General features: G+C 48.5%; 1 protein-coding gene across 4 annotated transcripts in view; it reads right to left on the bottom strand.

The window, feature by feature from the left end:
* znf423 (zinc finger protein 423) overlaps positions 1-16795 on the bottom strand; it is a 119229-nt gene that overhangs the window by 87745 nt on the left and 14689 nt on the right. The window contains exon 2 of one of the 4 annotated variants that reach the window (XM_018726645.2): positions 5178-5240. The exons of 1 other annotated variant lie outside the window; for it this stretch is intronic. In XM_018726645.2, the coding sequence (XP_018582161.1) occupies positions 5178-5240 (63 nt within the window). Of the gene's footprint in view, positions 1-5004; positions 5083-5177; positions 5241-16795 lie in introns of those variants that run through there. 2 more of the 4 variants (XM_018726646.2, XM_018726648.1) reach the window with 2 other exon arrangements.

Below are 16795 nucleotides of genomic sequence, written 5' to 3'. Positions count from 1 at the left end.
GACTGTAGCTATAACATGTCTTTCTCTCGTATGCATACGCCAGTGAGTGCAGCGCATACGTAACACCGTCCGACGAAACATTCCCCTACACGAACAAACCAAAATGCTCGCCTAGAAATACGATATCCAGCCATTTCTGCTGAGGTCATTACCAATAAGACTCAACAGAGTCATTGAGAAGTGCTGTGTATTTTTTACCATAATTCAATTTGAGGGGAGGAAAAAGAAATTAAATGAACGCTTACGTTGGAAGTGGTGTCCAAGGAGACTAATGATTTCAAAAGGGCCATTCAGCTGAACAAGGCCGCTTTATGCCCTGGATCTTCGAAGGGCAATATTTCTAACGGATGCGGCCTTTTCACCGCCTGACAGGCCTGGCCTCGACAAACTCTCCCAGTGCTCCCCCAGCGTTGGCGTAACGTTGCAGCAGCATATCGGCCCATGTCAGCGCCGAGTTCGGTCACTAGCAAAGGCTTCTGGTTCTTGTTGCAGGAACCCGGCTCATGCGCTGCGGGGTCTCGGTTGGACAGACACAGCGCTTTCTCTGCTTGCTTTGCACTGTTGTTGGTAATGAAGAAGGCTCTGAAGGCCAGGCAGCCCCAGAGCATATGGTACAGCAGGCTGTCACGCACCCGCTAGGGAGCTGATGTACCCCTCTAGGTGCCCCAGAGGGTCCGCAAGCGCCCAGCGCCCTGAATGGTCTGTACGTCTGTACGCTCCGATCGAGAAGTCGTTATCGCAGCGGTTAAGGATCTGGAGGTGTGAACAAAAAACTTGTTTCAAGCCCTAATAAGGACCTTACTGTCTGTGTTGCTGTACTGAACTGAAGTACTTGACCTTAATACTTCAGTGAAGCACATCAGAATGAATCGCTTCGGAAAAAAAAAAAAACAGAGTCGGTTGAACAATTAATAAGCAGGGCTGGGGAATGAAACTCATACAGGATAGGAGCTGGAAAGACGTGTCTCTGCGTTTCTCCTCCCCGCACTCCTGGTATCATTATGAATGTGTATTTGTTTTTGAATCGGGACTTGAGTGACCTCCTCCGCCAAACAGGAGCACCTGGTGAGGAGGCATGGATAGAGCACCTCCCCAGGGACGGCAAAGGGGTACGTCCTCTCGCTCCAAGCGCAACTTTAAATAGCTGTGCCTGCCAGCTGGAGGCTACGGCTCAAACGCCACGGAGCACCATTATCTGAGTCACAGACCTGTCCTTGTGCCAACTCTACCGCTGAGCCCCCACCCCCCCGAGCACCATCCACCAACATGCAGTCTTTTCTGTAGGTGTACCTCTCTTACACAAATTAAGAAAGCAATAAAGACTCACACAGAAAATGTGGTTTCAATGTCACCTCCCCCACACACACACACACACACACACATAGAAAAGTTGTAGGTCACATGGTGTGAAACTCCACAGAAGATTCTCTCAACATTTATCCATTACCATTTTTCATTGTTTTCAGCACGAACCCTAGGTGTGCAAGGTCAGATATTGTGTCCAGACAAGTGCTGCAGGTTGTGAATGAGAAAGGGGCCACCTTCATTTTAGACTGTAGTTAGGACCAGGTGGCATCATTAGACACGCAAAACATCTTTCTTCAGGTTGAAGAGGAACAAGTGATGAACACGGTGGCCTTTGGTTGACCGCCATACTTTCGATACACTAAGAGAATGTTGGACACCGGAAACAATACAACCAGATACAGTAAAAGTGAAATTAGAGCCTCTGCAGGATTTTGTACATTTAGCACCTGCAAAGGGTCAGTAAGAAAGGCGATTTAATGTAGAGGAGGTCCTTGGAGGCGGGTGAAGATGAAACGCAGATGAGGGGCGAAGAGTGCACGATGAAGAGGCCAGGCAGAGATGGTCAAGGAGGGACGGCAGGAGTCAGGAGGCAGCATTAGCCGGGGGGGAAAATGTTTTACAGTAATTAACAAGGATTCCCCAAGAAGCAACTTCTTTAACCTCCTCCACCACTTAGGTCTCCAGTTTTAATTTGCACTGGCACCTTCTGCTTCAGCTTCGCACCATCCAAATGGTCCTAATTGGACCGTGGAACAAGCAGGTGAGTGGGTGGAGACACGGTATAAGCAGGGATCCACTCCTTAATCCATCGGCGGCATACCCCTGAGGACCGGAGGTTTGAGGGAGAGAAACATTCTAGATTGTTCCTAACGTTCATCGGTAATGGCCCCCCCTCGCCCAGAGCAGAAACAAACAAGACATGTTTGTGTGGGTAATTAGGTAGAGTTGGAGCAAATTAGCTGGATCCACACACAACGTTGCTGAAGAGGCATACTGTACATTTGCCCTCCTCGTCAGGGCGGCTAATTACCCCCCATTTGGGGGATGTGTGTTTTTAAGCTACGTCGCTCTGCTCCCCGGAATCAGGCAGGTTTGCAGGGGCCGGGAAATAATTAAGGAGCTGGGCTTAATGGACGCTCCGAGGCATCCGTTCATTGGAAACGCGCTGCGGCAACAATGGAGGGCGCTCGTTTCCGTGCTGAGGAAGCACAGCGAAGGAAGCAGGACAAGTTGCCTAGAGCGGTTCGGCAGCCGAGGATCATCGCAATCATCATCATCAAGGGTTCCTTCCAGAAATTCTCAGTTTGAATTTGTCCCATCTTATTGCTCAACCTGATACCACAGGAGCGATCTCTGCACATGAGTCTAGGCTCTGCGCAATCCAAACGGAAACGGTACTAACTTGCTGGTCCATGATCACCTTGTGCTGTTATTTTGTTTATAGTGACTTCCAGAGCAATTTTGGCTCAAAATCACAGATTTTAAAGGGGTGCTTATGCTCAGGCTGCTGCTGTCTGGCCGCGGCGACCTAGAGCCGACTAGCGGGGCTTGGTGTGCAGGCTTGCTCTTTCCGCTGAGACAGAGCCATCGGAGCCATTGCGGTTCCATAAGCGGTACTGAATGGCCACCTTCGCATACCGCCCCGGGATACGAGCTATCAAAGGGTAAACACTAAATAGTCCGGGGTGATCACTTCTCCAGCATCTCCAGCTTTGTCCCTCTCTCTGGTGTGTCTGTTTTCAAAACACACAATCCTCTGTGGGAAGGAGGGAGGGTGGTGAGGCATTGCTTGCTTGCTTGCCTCTATCTGTGTGCTACAGTTTCCCCCAGAGCAGGCAGGTGCAGCACCCAAAGTGTCCAGAGACTGAGCGCGGGGGAGAGGGAGAGTAACAGCAGCGAAAGCAGGAAATTCACGAAAAAATGAAGGCTGAGATTTAAAAAGAATCGGCCCCCTACGAAAGCAAACACGTGGACGCAATTTAGTTTCGCCTTAATGGTCAACTTCCACGTTCGCATAAAAAGTGAAAAATTGCGAGGGAGAACTCCGAACAAAAAAAGTTGGTGTCCGTGCGCTCTTTACAGCTACAGGTGTACAAGTAGCAGCATGGAGGATGTAGATGACATTAAAAAAGGTCGACAGGAGGTGTTGTCCACTGGCTACTTCTCTCCCTCTTTCTTTGGACAATGAGAAGAACAGGTTCAGCTGTAAGAAGTGGGCAGACTGGTGGGAAATAGTAGGGGTAACAGGGCTACAGGACACAAGGCCTTTTGTATCTATACAGTCAGCAGCGCGCTTGAAGGGAAAAACAATGATATCATAGGGCCGAGGCCTGTTCGCCGCTCCGCTCGCCACCCAGCTGCACAACGTGCGAAATGAATATGTGAGCAAAAGTGATTCACACGAGCTGCACGATGGCCGCAGATATTCTGCCGTAAGCTAAGATGCAAACCCTTTTCTTCCTACAGAATCAGTGTCGGTATCACATGTGCATCACAGAAAACTTGATAACAAGCCGTGTAGCTTTCTGCACTTTGGATTAAGGGTCCCTTCATTCCTGTGCTGGTGGTTCCTATCACCCCACATCATGGTAGAGGCTGAATGCGTGCGGGAACGTGAGGAGTATCGAGTGATGCCAAGGCTGATGAGGCTGGCAAATCTGCAGCTAGTAGTTAGTAAGGTGAACTGGAAGGGCTCCTCTAGTGCTCGCTTCAAAAACCAGTAAACTCCCCCCCCCACCAGATCCCCCCAGGACTGCAATGTCAGCAGCAGCTCTTTTTCAGCATTTTTCCCCCTTCCTTATTCCCCCTTAGGGCCCATGAGGGATGTGTTGTTTTTCTGTTTCTGGGAGCTGTGAGGGGAAAGGGTGGGGGGGAAGAGGGTGGCATGCACCTCTGGCCTGCCCCCACCTCTGCTGTGATCCCACCGGGACAGACCTGAGGGGCCCACAGTCCTCAGGGGGCAACAGGGGTGGAGAATGAAGGGGGCTCAGTTCTTCCTTCCAAACATTCACCCCCCCCCCCCCCCCCCCCCCCCCACCACCGTTTGTCTCACACCCCTCTTCTTCTAAACACACATTTTCCAGTAGACGAGGGGGGAAAGTTGAATTTAATACCAGGAAAATCCTGCCAGTGTCCTTGTCAACATCATCTCCCAGGGAATAGGAAAGGAAGGGGTTTTTGTTTGACTTTTTTTCAGTTCGGAATGGCAAGCCTGAACCAAGCAGAAGCCCAAACAAATACAGGAAAGAGAGGAACTGAGGAGAAGCACAAAAGAGGAATGGAGGATGGAGGCAAGATGAGAGAAGAGCAGAGAGATGATAGGGAGGAGGATAGGAAAGCAGACAAGAGCCTTGGGACTCCCCTTCCTGCCGCGTCTCATACACACAGCACTTTCTAGCCACTCAGGACCCCAGTCAGCGCCCACGCAGCAACGCCCCCCCCTCACCCAGATCGCTCAAGGGAGAACATACGTCACTCGGCCAACCCGTTCCACCCCCTAGGGGGACTCCCATTTCCGATTCGCCCTCCCAGAAAGAGAGGAGGCAAAGAAGAGAGCACCACAATGCAGATAAACGACAACAGTCAGCACTCTATTATAGCCCCAAAAACGAAGTTAGAAACCCTTCATCATCACATTGCGAAGGTGTGTGTGAGAAAGAGCGGAAGTAAGAGAAAAACTCCACCCTCAGTTCTCACCTGGGAATCAGAGACAGCATGCTACCCATGAGGTGGCCGGAAAAGCCTCCGGTGGAGCACAGAGGAGCGGCCTCCTGCTCTCTCTCCCAGCCATATGGGACTGACACCAGAGAACGGGGTCAAGCGGGCAGGTACCCTGGCAAGGCCTACGGCTCTAACAGCAAAGCAGATACCTGTGTGGACAGAAGAGGACTCCCAGTTTCCGGCAAACTCTGAAGACTGGCCCTCCTCCACTGCTGCAGAGACAGACAGACGGACAGACAGACAGACAGACAGAAAGAGGAGGATGCAAGGTTAGACATAGCCTGTAAAGTTAAAAGACACATCTGTTTTTCGCTATCTGAATCAACTTTTGCAAATGAAGAGGTTTTCCAAAATGACAAAGACAGACATGACCGCAGTCAACGAGTTTTAAATTTCGCTCTGGTTTCGAGCCAGAGGGCCCCAAGGCCTCCCGAGGGAGCGGCCCGCAGGGAGAGCCCCACAGAGCGCCCCTGCCTCTTTGTCGTCACTCCCGCCTCGCTTTCTGTTTTCCCTCTATTTCGAAAGGTGCGTGCAGGTAGCAACGCAGGGAAGATCAAAACAAGAATGTGACTTCTTTGAGGACGGAGTAGGCAGGACAGGACGTACCACTGGTACACAAACAGGAAACTGCAGGAGTCGGGACACAATGAAGACCCCTCCCTGCACCCTTCGCCCCCCACTGGTCCTACCATAGAGCCGCGCCTAGACAGCTCTATTGCCAGCTGCTCGAGCCCCCGGAGAGCAAGTGCATTGTTCTGCAGTGACCCCCAGAAAAAGGGGCTGCTGCTGGCTTTCTTTCAGGATGGGGTTCTTGACCCTCGCATCTTACGGAGCCGCAGGGCCAGGGTGCCAGATTCGGCAATGCATCTGTGGACACTTCATATATAAATTAAGTGCTTCCAGATACATATGCTAACGGGTGACGATCTCAACGACAGGCACGCACGACACCGTGAAAACTCAGCATCGACACCACGGCAGTGTCGGAATGACAGACACGATGCACGTGCTGACAGAAAAAGACAATAATGACAGCGAGCTGTGCAGGATGAAGATGGGGGTTGGGGCCTCCCCCATTTACTGCAAAAGACATGGGCCAACAGGTGCAGGCTGACGTTGGCAGGCAGCTGGACTCAGCGAAGGCACAACAAGCAGGGCGCATGTGCGCACACAGTCATATGCAGAAAGAGGCAGTGCTGCGGGAACCAGGGCACCCTCCCTTCGACAGAAGCTGTGTGCCCAGACTCCTCTACACTCACCGCTCTGTGCTCAGTTTACTTCAGACTTTTCACTGAGCTAACACCTCATATTTCAGTCCCATTCCCCACCCCACTCAACACTGCCAAGAGCAACAGTGGTTGTTTTCCTTTCCGAGGCCTTCCCGCGTTGGTCCGACAAGCGCAGGCCAGACCGGGGCTCATGTTGTTGGCCCAGTAAAGGGTGGGTGCAAAAAGGCCCGCTTGTTGGGGAGGTCTTGGGCATGGGGTGAAGGGGCGGCTCAGACGCCACAGGAACAGCCGGTGCCCGACCCCAACTCCCTCTTGTGGCCTACCGGCTCGAGCCTGGACTCCCTCACGATCCAGGTCTGATGTGCTCATTTACAGATGTCATTTACATGCAGAGGAGGTAATGACCACATTTCTCTGCACTGCTCGCCTTGGCTGGTGGATCCAATTCCGTTGTGTGTTCTGGCTCTGCGGCATGACAGCCTGGTTCTGCCAGTTGGATTTTGTTGCCCAGACCTCTGGACAGGCCTTTCCTAATGTGTGTATTCACCCGCATATTAAAGACACAATGTGGAAGAATGTTGTCAGTAGCTTAGCAACAGCAGCTGACACTTTGGATCAGGAAAGGAAAGCTGACCAGTGCCCATGTGGCCAGAGCTACGCTGGACTCGTGAAGCGATCCTTACGGAGTCAACACATCACGCTCTAAACATGCACCAAAATCAGGGACGTTCATGCAAATTCAACAAAGAAACCGAAGCAGAACATTACCGTGCCAGGTCATTATTAAAACGACTTCAAGAACAAAAGCTGTGTTAGCAGTACGTGATAACGCTACGTAGCAAAGCGTGATAACACTTCGTAGAGTTCACTGGAAGTCGCTTAGGAGAAAAGCATCTGCTAAATAAATAAAGGTAAACGTAAGCTATTAAAATTTCAAAGGAACAAAGAAAAGGATTCAAGAAAAACAAACAAATTCTACCACACTCAGCCCAAAAAGGACTTCACAAAAACAGACGAAAAGTTTGCTGGGTGACTTGCCTGGAAGGCACAGCGGACTGTCTGTCCACTGAAAGAAAAAGATGGTAAATTACACCTAATCAGAGCCCCACTCATCCTCAATTTACCGCTTCATTAGAGGAGGAATATTGGAGTGTAGTCAGGCAGGGAGACGCACACGGGCAAGATTGAGGATGGCAGTGAGGAGACGGAGTAGGGAAGGAGTTAGCAGGAGGTGGGGTACGAGGCAAGGTGGGAATGGGAAGAACACTAAGGATGCTAAAAACACACAACCTGAGGTAAAGGCTGTAAGAAAGTGGCCAGTTCTCGCTGATCTGCTTTGCACCACGTCAGCGTTAAGGCCAATTACACGTGGTATCAATGTTGGTAAATGCACCACAAACTATAGATTTGGGAACAGGACTAAATATGGCGTGGTAGTGCAGTGGGTCGAACCGGGTCCTGCTCTCCGGTGGGTCTGGGGTTCGAGTCCTGCTTGGGGTTCCTTCTGATGGATGGGTGTCCCGTCATGGGTGTGTCGCTTTCGGCCTTGCGCCCTGTGTCGCCGGGTAAAGCTCTGGCTCGCCGCAACCCCGCTCGGGACAAGCGGTTGTTGACAATGGATGGATGGATTTTGGAGAAGTGAGAAAAAGTAGGATTGTAGAGTAAAAATATAAATGACACTTATTTCGCTATACTATAATCGACGTGTGCCAAATAACGGATCGTTGAGTTTTTTATGTACAGTATATAATGACATTATTTTATCAGCGGTAAACTAAGAACTTGAATACGTGGCCATCACTGCTAGCTGGGAGGGACTGAGGGGATGGTGGTGGTGGGTGGCAATGTGATGTTTCTCTGGCAAGGATCTGAGCCCTACAGATGTGGAATACAGGACGGAACCCAGATGTCCCCCAAAGTACTCATTGTTCAGTGAAGCCAACTTTTCAGACCTGCAAAAAAAGCCTACTTTAGGGAGACTGAGACCTCACACCAAGAACACCACAGTAGCCAAACAAAGCAAGCGAACAGCAAGAAAAAGGAAAATAAGTTGAACCATCATTTTCTAAGGAAGAACATTCTGAAAACATTTTCATTTTCACTGATGCATGGATGAGTAACACCTTGCAAGTAGTGTATCTAACAGTGTAAGTTACCTTGGTGAATAAGGTGTGTGGGCTGATAACACTACACAGAGTTCATTGGAAGTCGCTTTGGAGAAAAGCATCTGCTAAATACACACACACACACACACACACATTTTCAGAACCGCTTGTCCCATACAGGGTCACGGGGGAACCGGAGCCTACCCGGCAACACAGGGCGTAAGGCCGGAGGGGGAGGGGACACACCCAGGACGGGACGCCAGTCCGCCGCAAGGCACCCCAAGCGGGATTCGAACCCCAGACCCACTGGAGAGCAGGACTGTGGTCCAACCCACTGCGCCACCGCACCCCCTGCATCTGCTAAATAAATAAATGTAAATGTAAAAACCCAAGGAAATAACTAGAAAATGTGTTTTTCAACAATGAATTGTCTTTGAGAGCTCCTTTCTACCATTGTTTAACATGACGAAGAGGCACCGACACCTGGTCACACGTGCGCTACAAACTGCTGTTGCGACTCTGAAAAATGACCAGGCTGGACATAATGTGGCCAAAGTCACATTCACCAGAGTAATGTGTTTTACAACAAGCACTTGCAGCAGCAGACTGAGATACGGCTGAAATGTACATTAAGTGGCAAAACGGCAGAAATGTTCCAAATGGTGTTTGCTCGTCTGACAGATGTAAGTCAGATGTAAGGGCAGGTATCCGGTAGTTATCTACTGCTAATCCCAAACTTGTAGTTTTAAAGCTTAATCAACAAACATTCTATTGCAAAAATATCCTGATTGACAGATGATCTGAAAATAAATAGCGGAAGCTTTTCTAATATTATGACTTTCCATAAAACTAACACCCAAGTCTAAGCCGATTCGTTTGTACATGGAACAGCCAGATGGCTGACAACGCATTGTGCGATCTGTGTCCTGCATTCAGAGTTTATTAAGAATCTGCCAATACTTTCAAATCATAATACAGCTTATTTTTAAACAAAATGTTAAATATAGTCATTCAAAAATAAGCAGTACCCTTAATGAGATACTGGAAGAATAAAACAAAAAATGATAAGGTACAGACCCCTTGCTGTCCCTGCAACTCTGCTGTGAGGCCCAAAGCATTATGGTTCCCCTTTCCTTGACACACACAGCATGCTCAGAGCATCAGAGGAGCCCCAGAAGATACTGGAGCTGTACCATCTGGAACTGCTGCTACTAGGAGGGATATCAAAAGATTGAATAATCTTCTAAAAACTGTTACCGTGGGCCATCTAAGTCTACAGGAGCTTTACCTTCTTTAAGGAGGTTTACTTCAAACTTGTGTATCTGAGAGCTGATGTAGACATTGTGTGACAATGGACATAACAAGCACCTCCGTGACCTTTCTCAGCTTGTACGCTACTCCTTCTTTTCAGCCCCCAAAGCACGCATGTGCCGGGGCCAAATAGTTCCCAGAACACAAAGCATGCTTCTAACCAGGCTCTTTCTAAGGTCTGGGTATCAGCCCTGTGGGATCAAAGGGGTTAAACTGTCTAATGGGCCAAAAGGAAAAAAATTTAGCTCTACCACAGGCACCGATCCTCACTAAAAACTCGTATTTAAGTATAAAAGCAACGTTCCCCAGGGCTTGCATACATCTCTGACACAGTTTACTTCTATATTACTGAAATATCTCCAACGTTAATTACCGCACTCATGGAGGGAAGAGTGTGTTGCTATTTGCATTTCTGGGGCCTCGCTAACCAGCGTCACGCCGGATCGCTATTGTTCGACATTGTGAGGGCCGTTGCTGTCGGCAACACAAGAAGAGCGGCGTCGTGGCGGGAGGAGATCAAACAAGAGCCGCTGCGACGACAGCACGCTCGCATTTGCCCCCGAAAGCCCCAAACCATCGGGGACTGCAGAGCACACATTCCTGTTTAATTGTGAGTTTAAAAAGGAGGGGGCTTCAGCTATTAACAGCCACCGGCTTTCAAACAGGAAGTAAACTGAAGTTGCTGGGGCACGTTAGCCTGACATCCCCTCGCCTCACTGCTGGAAAGAAACTCTGTCTGCCAACCCCTTCCCCTTTGGGAAGGGAGCACTACCTCTACCCCCCTTTCTAGACACTTGGGCACCTCTTGAACGCTTAGGCTGCAGTAATAGAGATGTATTCCACTCGAAACAGCTGAACAGGTTATAAGCAGGCAGCACAGTGGTAACGCCAGCAGCCTTCATATCCTGCTGTAGTGCCCTTGAGCAAGATACTTGTGTAAATTTATCCAGTAAAAATTACCGAGGTGTATAAATGGGTAAATCATTGTAGGTAGCTTTATGTTGTAAGTTGCTTTGGAGAAAAGCATCAGCCAAACCAATAAATATTAAAGGATGTACTTCCTCTCAGTGCCCATTGAGCTCAAACGATATGACCGCTGAACCGTCTCGGTCGTTCAGGGTCTTCAGCGCAAATCGTGTACCCTCCATCCATGTATTCCCAATCAAATATGAAAGTCTCAACCTCACCCCAAAGTAGCGAGTTTTAGAAAAGATCTTATCTCCCAAGCTTAACCGAGAAGGGAAATCTGTTTCTTCAAGAAAGCAGACTCGGCTATCGAATGCACTCAGCTGCAGGCCATGGAAGCGTAGTGGTCCGCGGGCTGCAACTGCACCCCCGCCTCGCGCGGCAAGAGCCCGCTACAGGACAGAGACACATCGACACTGCAGGTATAGCATCAAAGTCATGCCTCTACTCTGCAGCGAACCTCAAGACATCGCATCCTTAGGCCAACTGCAGAGTAATAGACAGGATGGATCAAGAGACAGTGGGTGAGAGAATGATGTGAGAGACACGAAGCTATTGCACTGAAAAGCAAAAGCAGCGGAGTGCAGGTACCTGTACAAAGTATTTACCCCTACCATTACACTAACTATGCATATTTTAATGTATAGCTGGCACATAGAACACATATACTCCAAATAATAATAATACAAAGTTATGGGGAAGTTTGAGGTGACCACAGAGTGGGTGGAAAACACTGAGACTGGGTCTCTTGCTTGGCTTCAGCAGAGGAGGCTTCTTCATTGCTTCCGTGCCTATGGGAACAACAGAGGCAGAATACCGAACGCCAGCACAGCTAATCCTACCAACTGGAGCTCGTACATAAAAGGTTCATCTATTGTTAGGGCTTATTTTGTTCAATAGTCTAAGACACTTTATGTGTGCGTAGCTGAAGTACAGGCAGGTGTGCTCCTCAGCACCATCATCTGAACCCAAAGTAGACAGTGGCCTTTAGATATGCGAATTTCAATACCTTTGGCAAAGCTGAGGGCAGCTCGGTACCAGTGCTGACCCATGGTTGAGCGAACCGGTGAGATCCAGGAATATATGCAAACTACACTCCTTTAGTTTGAAGCCAATAAACTCCGCATCGACAGTATACAAAACATTACAGATGGACACTGCATGATACTGGCCGTACTCCTTTCAGATCCCCTAACTCAACGGGGGAGAAATTCATGAAAACATGCTAATGTACAAGAAACGGTGCCTTTTACACTCCTTTCAATCTGTTCACATGCTCCTTCGTAGGGTTTGAAGAAGCATAAAAGCTACCTGTTAATTCAGTGAAACAAGGAATAAAACTCACAGCAGGTCTTGCTTTGGTATGCGTCACTCAATTAACACAACTCGTGTTTGCTTTTTAAATTCCTTAGAATCGGGCCAACGTGATGCTAAACGGCAGTCAGCAAGGCCGGTCGGTCAGTCAGTCGAAAGAATTGTCTCAGAAACCCACATGGTGCAGAAAAAAATACAGTGCATTTTCTATCTGATTTGAAAGCATAAAATAATCAGAAGATAGCATCGCAACAATCAGATCTTCTTCCCAGCTAAAAAAAAAAAAATCCTTGAATTCTTAAAGCCTCATCTTCGCTACATTCCATAAGCTCGTAACTTCCCTATCAACCTGAGATCCTGTCATTTTAGTGTTGTTAATCAGTTTCACGTCCACAGGCTTGAAATACCATTTCCAGAGTTTTATCATTAGGCCTACATTTAGCACAAGGTCTATCGACAGCAATGTCATAGCAGGAAAACCAAAATTCCCACTGTTTTCGTACTGTGTTTTTTCCCAGACAATTTTCACACAGTTCCTTCAACAGATAAGCATGAGCTCATTTGTCTTCTTAGCTCTGTAGAGCTGTGTGGAAAACTTGAACTCCCCTCTTAACAACGGCACCTATACCGATGCCATGTTATTGCTAACAGCCCACAGGGTCCGCCTCTTCACCTGCAACCGATTCAAAGTTTTTGCATGTATAATGGGCCTCTGGGCACCCAGGGCAGCACAGATACTCTGCAGAAGTGAGAAAACCATGAGCGATATCTCAGACACTGCCAAGGAGCAAGCATGCGTACTCCAGGAGACAGCACGGAAACAGCGGAAGCTACCACAGACACTGCAATGGGCTGCAGTCTCGGCAGCCAACGCCGCAGTCACAGCAGACCCTGGCTGCCTGGTGGCCAGTTGCTGCAGATGCATCTCCCCCGGCGCGTGAGCGTATGCGGCCAAATGTTTGTACAAACAGAGCTCTACGCCACTGGGGAATTTTCATCTAAATTTATTGTAAAAAGGTCAGGTACACACCATGTATTCAACCGCTGGATCATGCGAGCATGAACAAAGAAGAGGTGAACATTTTACACAAATGCGCATTTTGACTGAACAGAGGCAGACTGGAAGTGGGGAGAGACTGAGGACTACACAAGCTGTGTCTCTCACTCCTGTTCGCTAGGGCCTCCATTGTCCCCCACTGCAGCCCGCCACGAACCCCAACCCAAAACCCAAAGCCCCCATCAACGTCAGCTTGGAAGAAATGACAGGGATGAAAATTCCCAGCCCTGCCCGCTCTGCTCCGCGAGGCTGTCGAGCTGCAGGATTTCTTATCACAGAAATGGGTCACTGTGTCCAATCAGGCTTTGGACAAAAGCCCAAGTGGGAGTGGCTGGCATTTCCTGCTGGACAGGATATGGCAAGAAGGCCTGCCCCCTTCTAATGATGCAGAAGCTTCCATCATTGGCTGCTCTCTGCATCTTTCCAAAAGGCACTAGGTAGTGACTGGCCAAGTATGATGCTAATCTGTGATCAGAGTACTCCCCCACTCCCCTTGCCCCCAAACCAAAAATCTATGCCAGTGGCTTGTCCTCCAAGCTGCAGCCAGGGGACAAGAGAAGCTGATTAACCAAATACTTTTATCAGCACTGAAACCGGTCTGCTACACAAAACATTCTTAAAAAACATGCCACCACCACAGGCCAAAAAAAACACTAATGGGTGGAAAATTAAAAGTGCAGAAAGCTTAGATGGCACGCTTAAAGCAGGGCCAAACAATAAACCCCTAACTAGGTCTGAAGCTCAGATGCCGTCTTTGTCGGTCCAAAACCATACCCAGTGCTTCAGCTGCTCTCTAAGCAGGAGGGATTGTGGGACTGAAGTGGGAGGATTGGAGGACTCTCGGATGGGACTGACCTAGGATTGGAGAGTCGGGGGAGTGGAAGGGCCGACAAGATTAGGGGGCTGGAGGGATAACATGGTCGGAAGACTGGAGGGTTAGGAGGGGATGCAGGATTACTTGCAGACATTCATAAGGTTGGGATTTTATGGTGCTCTCGCTGCTGGGAAAACCCTTACAGCCTCAGAATGGCTGAAGAGCCGCACCTCTGTCTGTACAGCGATGTCCTGCTGGAAAAATGCCAAAACAAGCCACCTGTCCTTTCCTTTCTGTCTCTCCTTCGCCTCTATATCTTTTTCTGGCTCCACGACAAACCGCATCCAACAGATTTAACGTTGTCTCGGTAACGAGCCACTCGAACGAAAGGCAGCGGTAGGAGATCCACAGCTGAGAGCCCGCAGGATTCAGCTGCGCCCGTGAGAGAAGGCGTAAGGTCCACGGACAGTCCAACGTGTTGCGGATCGCTGTCAACAGGCCAAACTCTTGCCTTTACAGTCCTGGCCCCTTTCCGTTTCTTTATTATTCTGGTCCAGTTTCCCAGGGGCCAGTTTCCAAGAAAGACCGCAGCACCGCACTCGCTCGGCCAAACAGAAACACAAGCACTTGCTCTCGATGACATGCGCACTGCTGTTTGCGCGATCTGCGCGGCTCAGGTGACCTGCAATTGCCTCCGCCACGTGATGAGATGCTATACGCTTGACGAGAAAAAATGAAGCGGCTCCTTGCAAGCAGCAACCTACACCACAGGCTGAGCTTGTACGACAGCCACACAAACTCACACAGAGCCCTTCTTCCCCCTGTCACCGCCAGCCGTTTCCTGAGGAAAGCCGTAGGTGCAATGTCAGTTCTCCCCCTTCCGCTTCGCTCTTCCCCGTCTGTTTGGTGGTGTTACATTTGTCTTACAGCTCCAGAATCCACAAACACCCTGTGATTCAGTGTCAAGAGTTTAGCAGCTTAAAACGACTCTTTTTGTACACGAAGTCTTAAGGAGTGCTGCAGGGTAAACTAATATATATTTCTTACCCTCGTAATCTTTTTAGCACGCCGTGTTTTGGAAAAGTGTTTATTTTCGAAAATCTTTCACCGGCAACTGTTATTAAACACAAGCTCACGCACGTACTCACAGACACAACTCGTGCAGTCAACGGCAAGTTTTACTAAACTATTGAACCTTTTACAGTTTATATAAGCATAATATTGGATTGCAGGACAAGGAAAAACTTTGACTCGCACAAAACCCTTGGAGAAGGACACCGCGAAAAAGCGAGCGTACAGAAGAAAAAGGTGACAAGCGGAATGGGGAAAGACTGCACGAGTGAGTGCCAAAAGTTCACAGCAACAGAGGACATGGTAGTGAGTCACATGGCCCTGCTGTGATTCACATAAACAGGGAGGAGACAGGAGACAGCGGTGCTTCCTCCTCCACTTCCACTCTGCTTAGGTGGAAAACAACACCCCCCTCTCACCCAGAAATCACCACCAGGCAAAAGACACAACACACAAAAACAAAGCCTTCTGTCCCCAAAGAAGAGTGAACGGTCCTCTTAGGATGACTCTGCCCCTCGAAGACCTAAAATATTTCTGGAATAAACTGCCAGCAATACCCACATTTATGAAAGCAACAGTAACAAAAGCAAGGACCATGTGACCGTGCTTACAATGGCAGAGATGACACCCTGGGCTGCTCTGTACTGATGCCAGGATCCATTGGGAAAGGGAGCAAGGGCAAACCTTTAATTGCCTTATCCATCAGTGCAGACAAGGGAAAACTCTACAACTTTGCACTCAGATTTCATGCTAGAGCATTATCTCAATTTGATACAGAGTTGATTAGGCATTACACTAGGCCCTTCTTGAGCCATTTTGATGCTCATGATGCCAGTGGAGGGCAGATTAGGTCCAGAACCTCAGTTCGTCTGAGACTGGAGTGCATTTCCAGTCCTACTGTGAGTGTGCTTTCATTTATGAATGAATGAATGAAAGAAAGTGTATTAATCCCAGAGTGAAATTCCACTCAACTGCAGCAGCATACAATACACAACATACATAGACACATATGACATACATGTATGTATGCATAGAGTTACACAACAGAGATAAATAAGTCGATAGGTAAATAAGCAAGCATATTTATACACAAGAGATGGCAGGGTGGAGTGAGATGGTACAGTATGAAGCAAGATAACACAGCTCTGTAACACCCAGTCATTAAGAGGGCATTAAGGGGTTGTCACCATCCTGGCAGTATGAGGACTCATTGAACAGCCTGATGGGTAGTGGTAGAAAGACTGTCAGTAGAGCTCCTTGGAATACTATAGGTGGACCAGACTGTTGCTGAATGTGCTCCTTTGTTAAGCCAAAGTGGAGTGCAAACTATGTGAATTATTGTCCATGAAGGACCAGAATTTGTTCACTGTCCATTCCTTTGTGACTTCCACCATGGAATCCACCCTCACTTTCTGGACTGAACCAGCCTTCCTGGTGAACTTATTGAGCCTGTTGGCATCACTTGTGGTGTGCTACTGTCCCAGCATTCCTCTACAAAAAATATCGTAGCAGTTACAAAATACTGATAGAACAATCTGCAACCAGTGGACCAGGAACCCTAAAATTCCTGTGAGGAAGAGATGTTGCCTGTATAACAGCATTATGGTGCTCCACAGATGTTGCTCAGCCTTAAACCTAGTGCAGGTGAAAGTGAGAAATGTCTGAAAATACAATCCTCGTGAAACAGAGAGAAACTTCCACAATTCAAATTGCTTAGCATATTTCTATTCCAGAATATCCATGTGTTTAAACTGACACACATAAATACAGTCTTCCCTCAGCTGACATCATATGCAGTGAAGGATGTGCTCTTGAATGGCCGTGCCATTTTTGGACCATGTTCACTTTATTGAGCCTAAGTATATATTTATTAATGCACAGCTATGACCAAACCTGTATG

This window comes from Scleropages formosus, chromosome 7 (assembly GCF_900964775.1).
Source record: "Scleropages formosus chromosome 7, fSclFor1.1, whole genome shotgun sequence".
Taxonomy (NCBI): domain Eukaryota; kingdom Metazoa; phylum Chordata; class Actinopteri; order Osteoglossiformes; family Osteoglossidae; genus Scleropages; species Scleropages formosus.
Note: the sequence above shows the minus strand (reverse complement) of the source record. Positions and strands in the feature narration are given on the sequence as shown.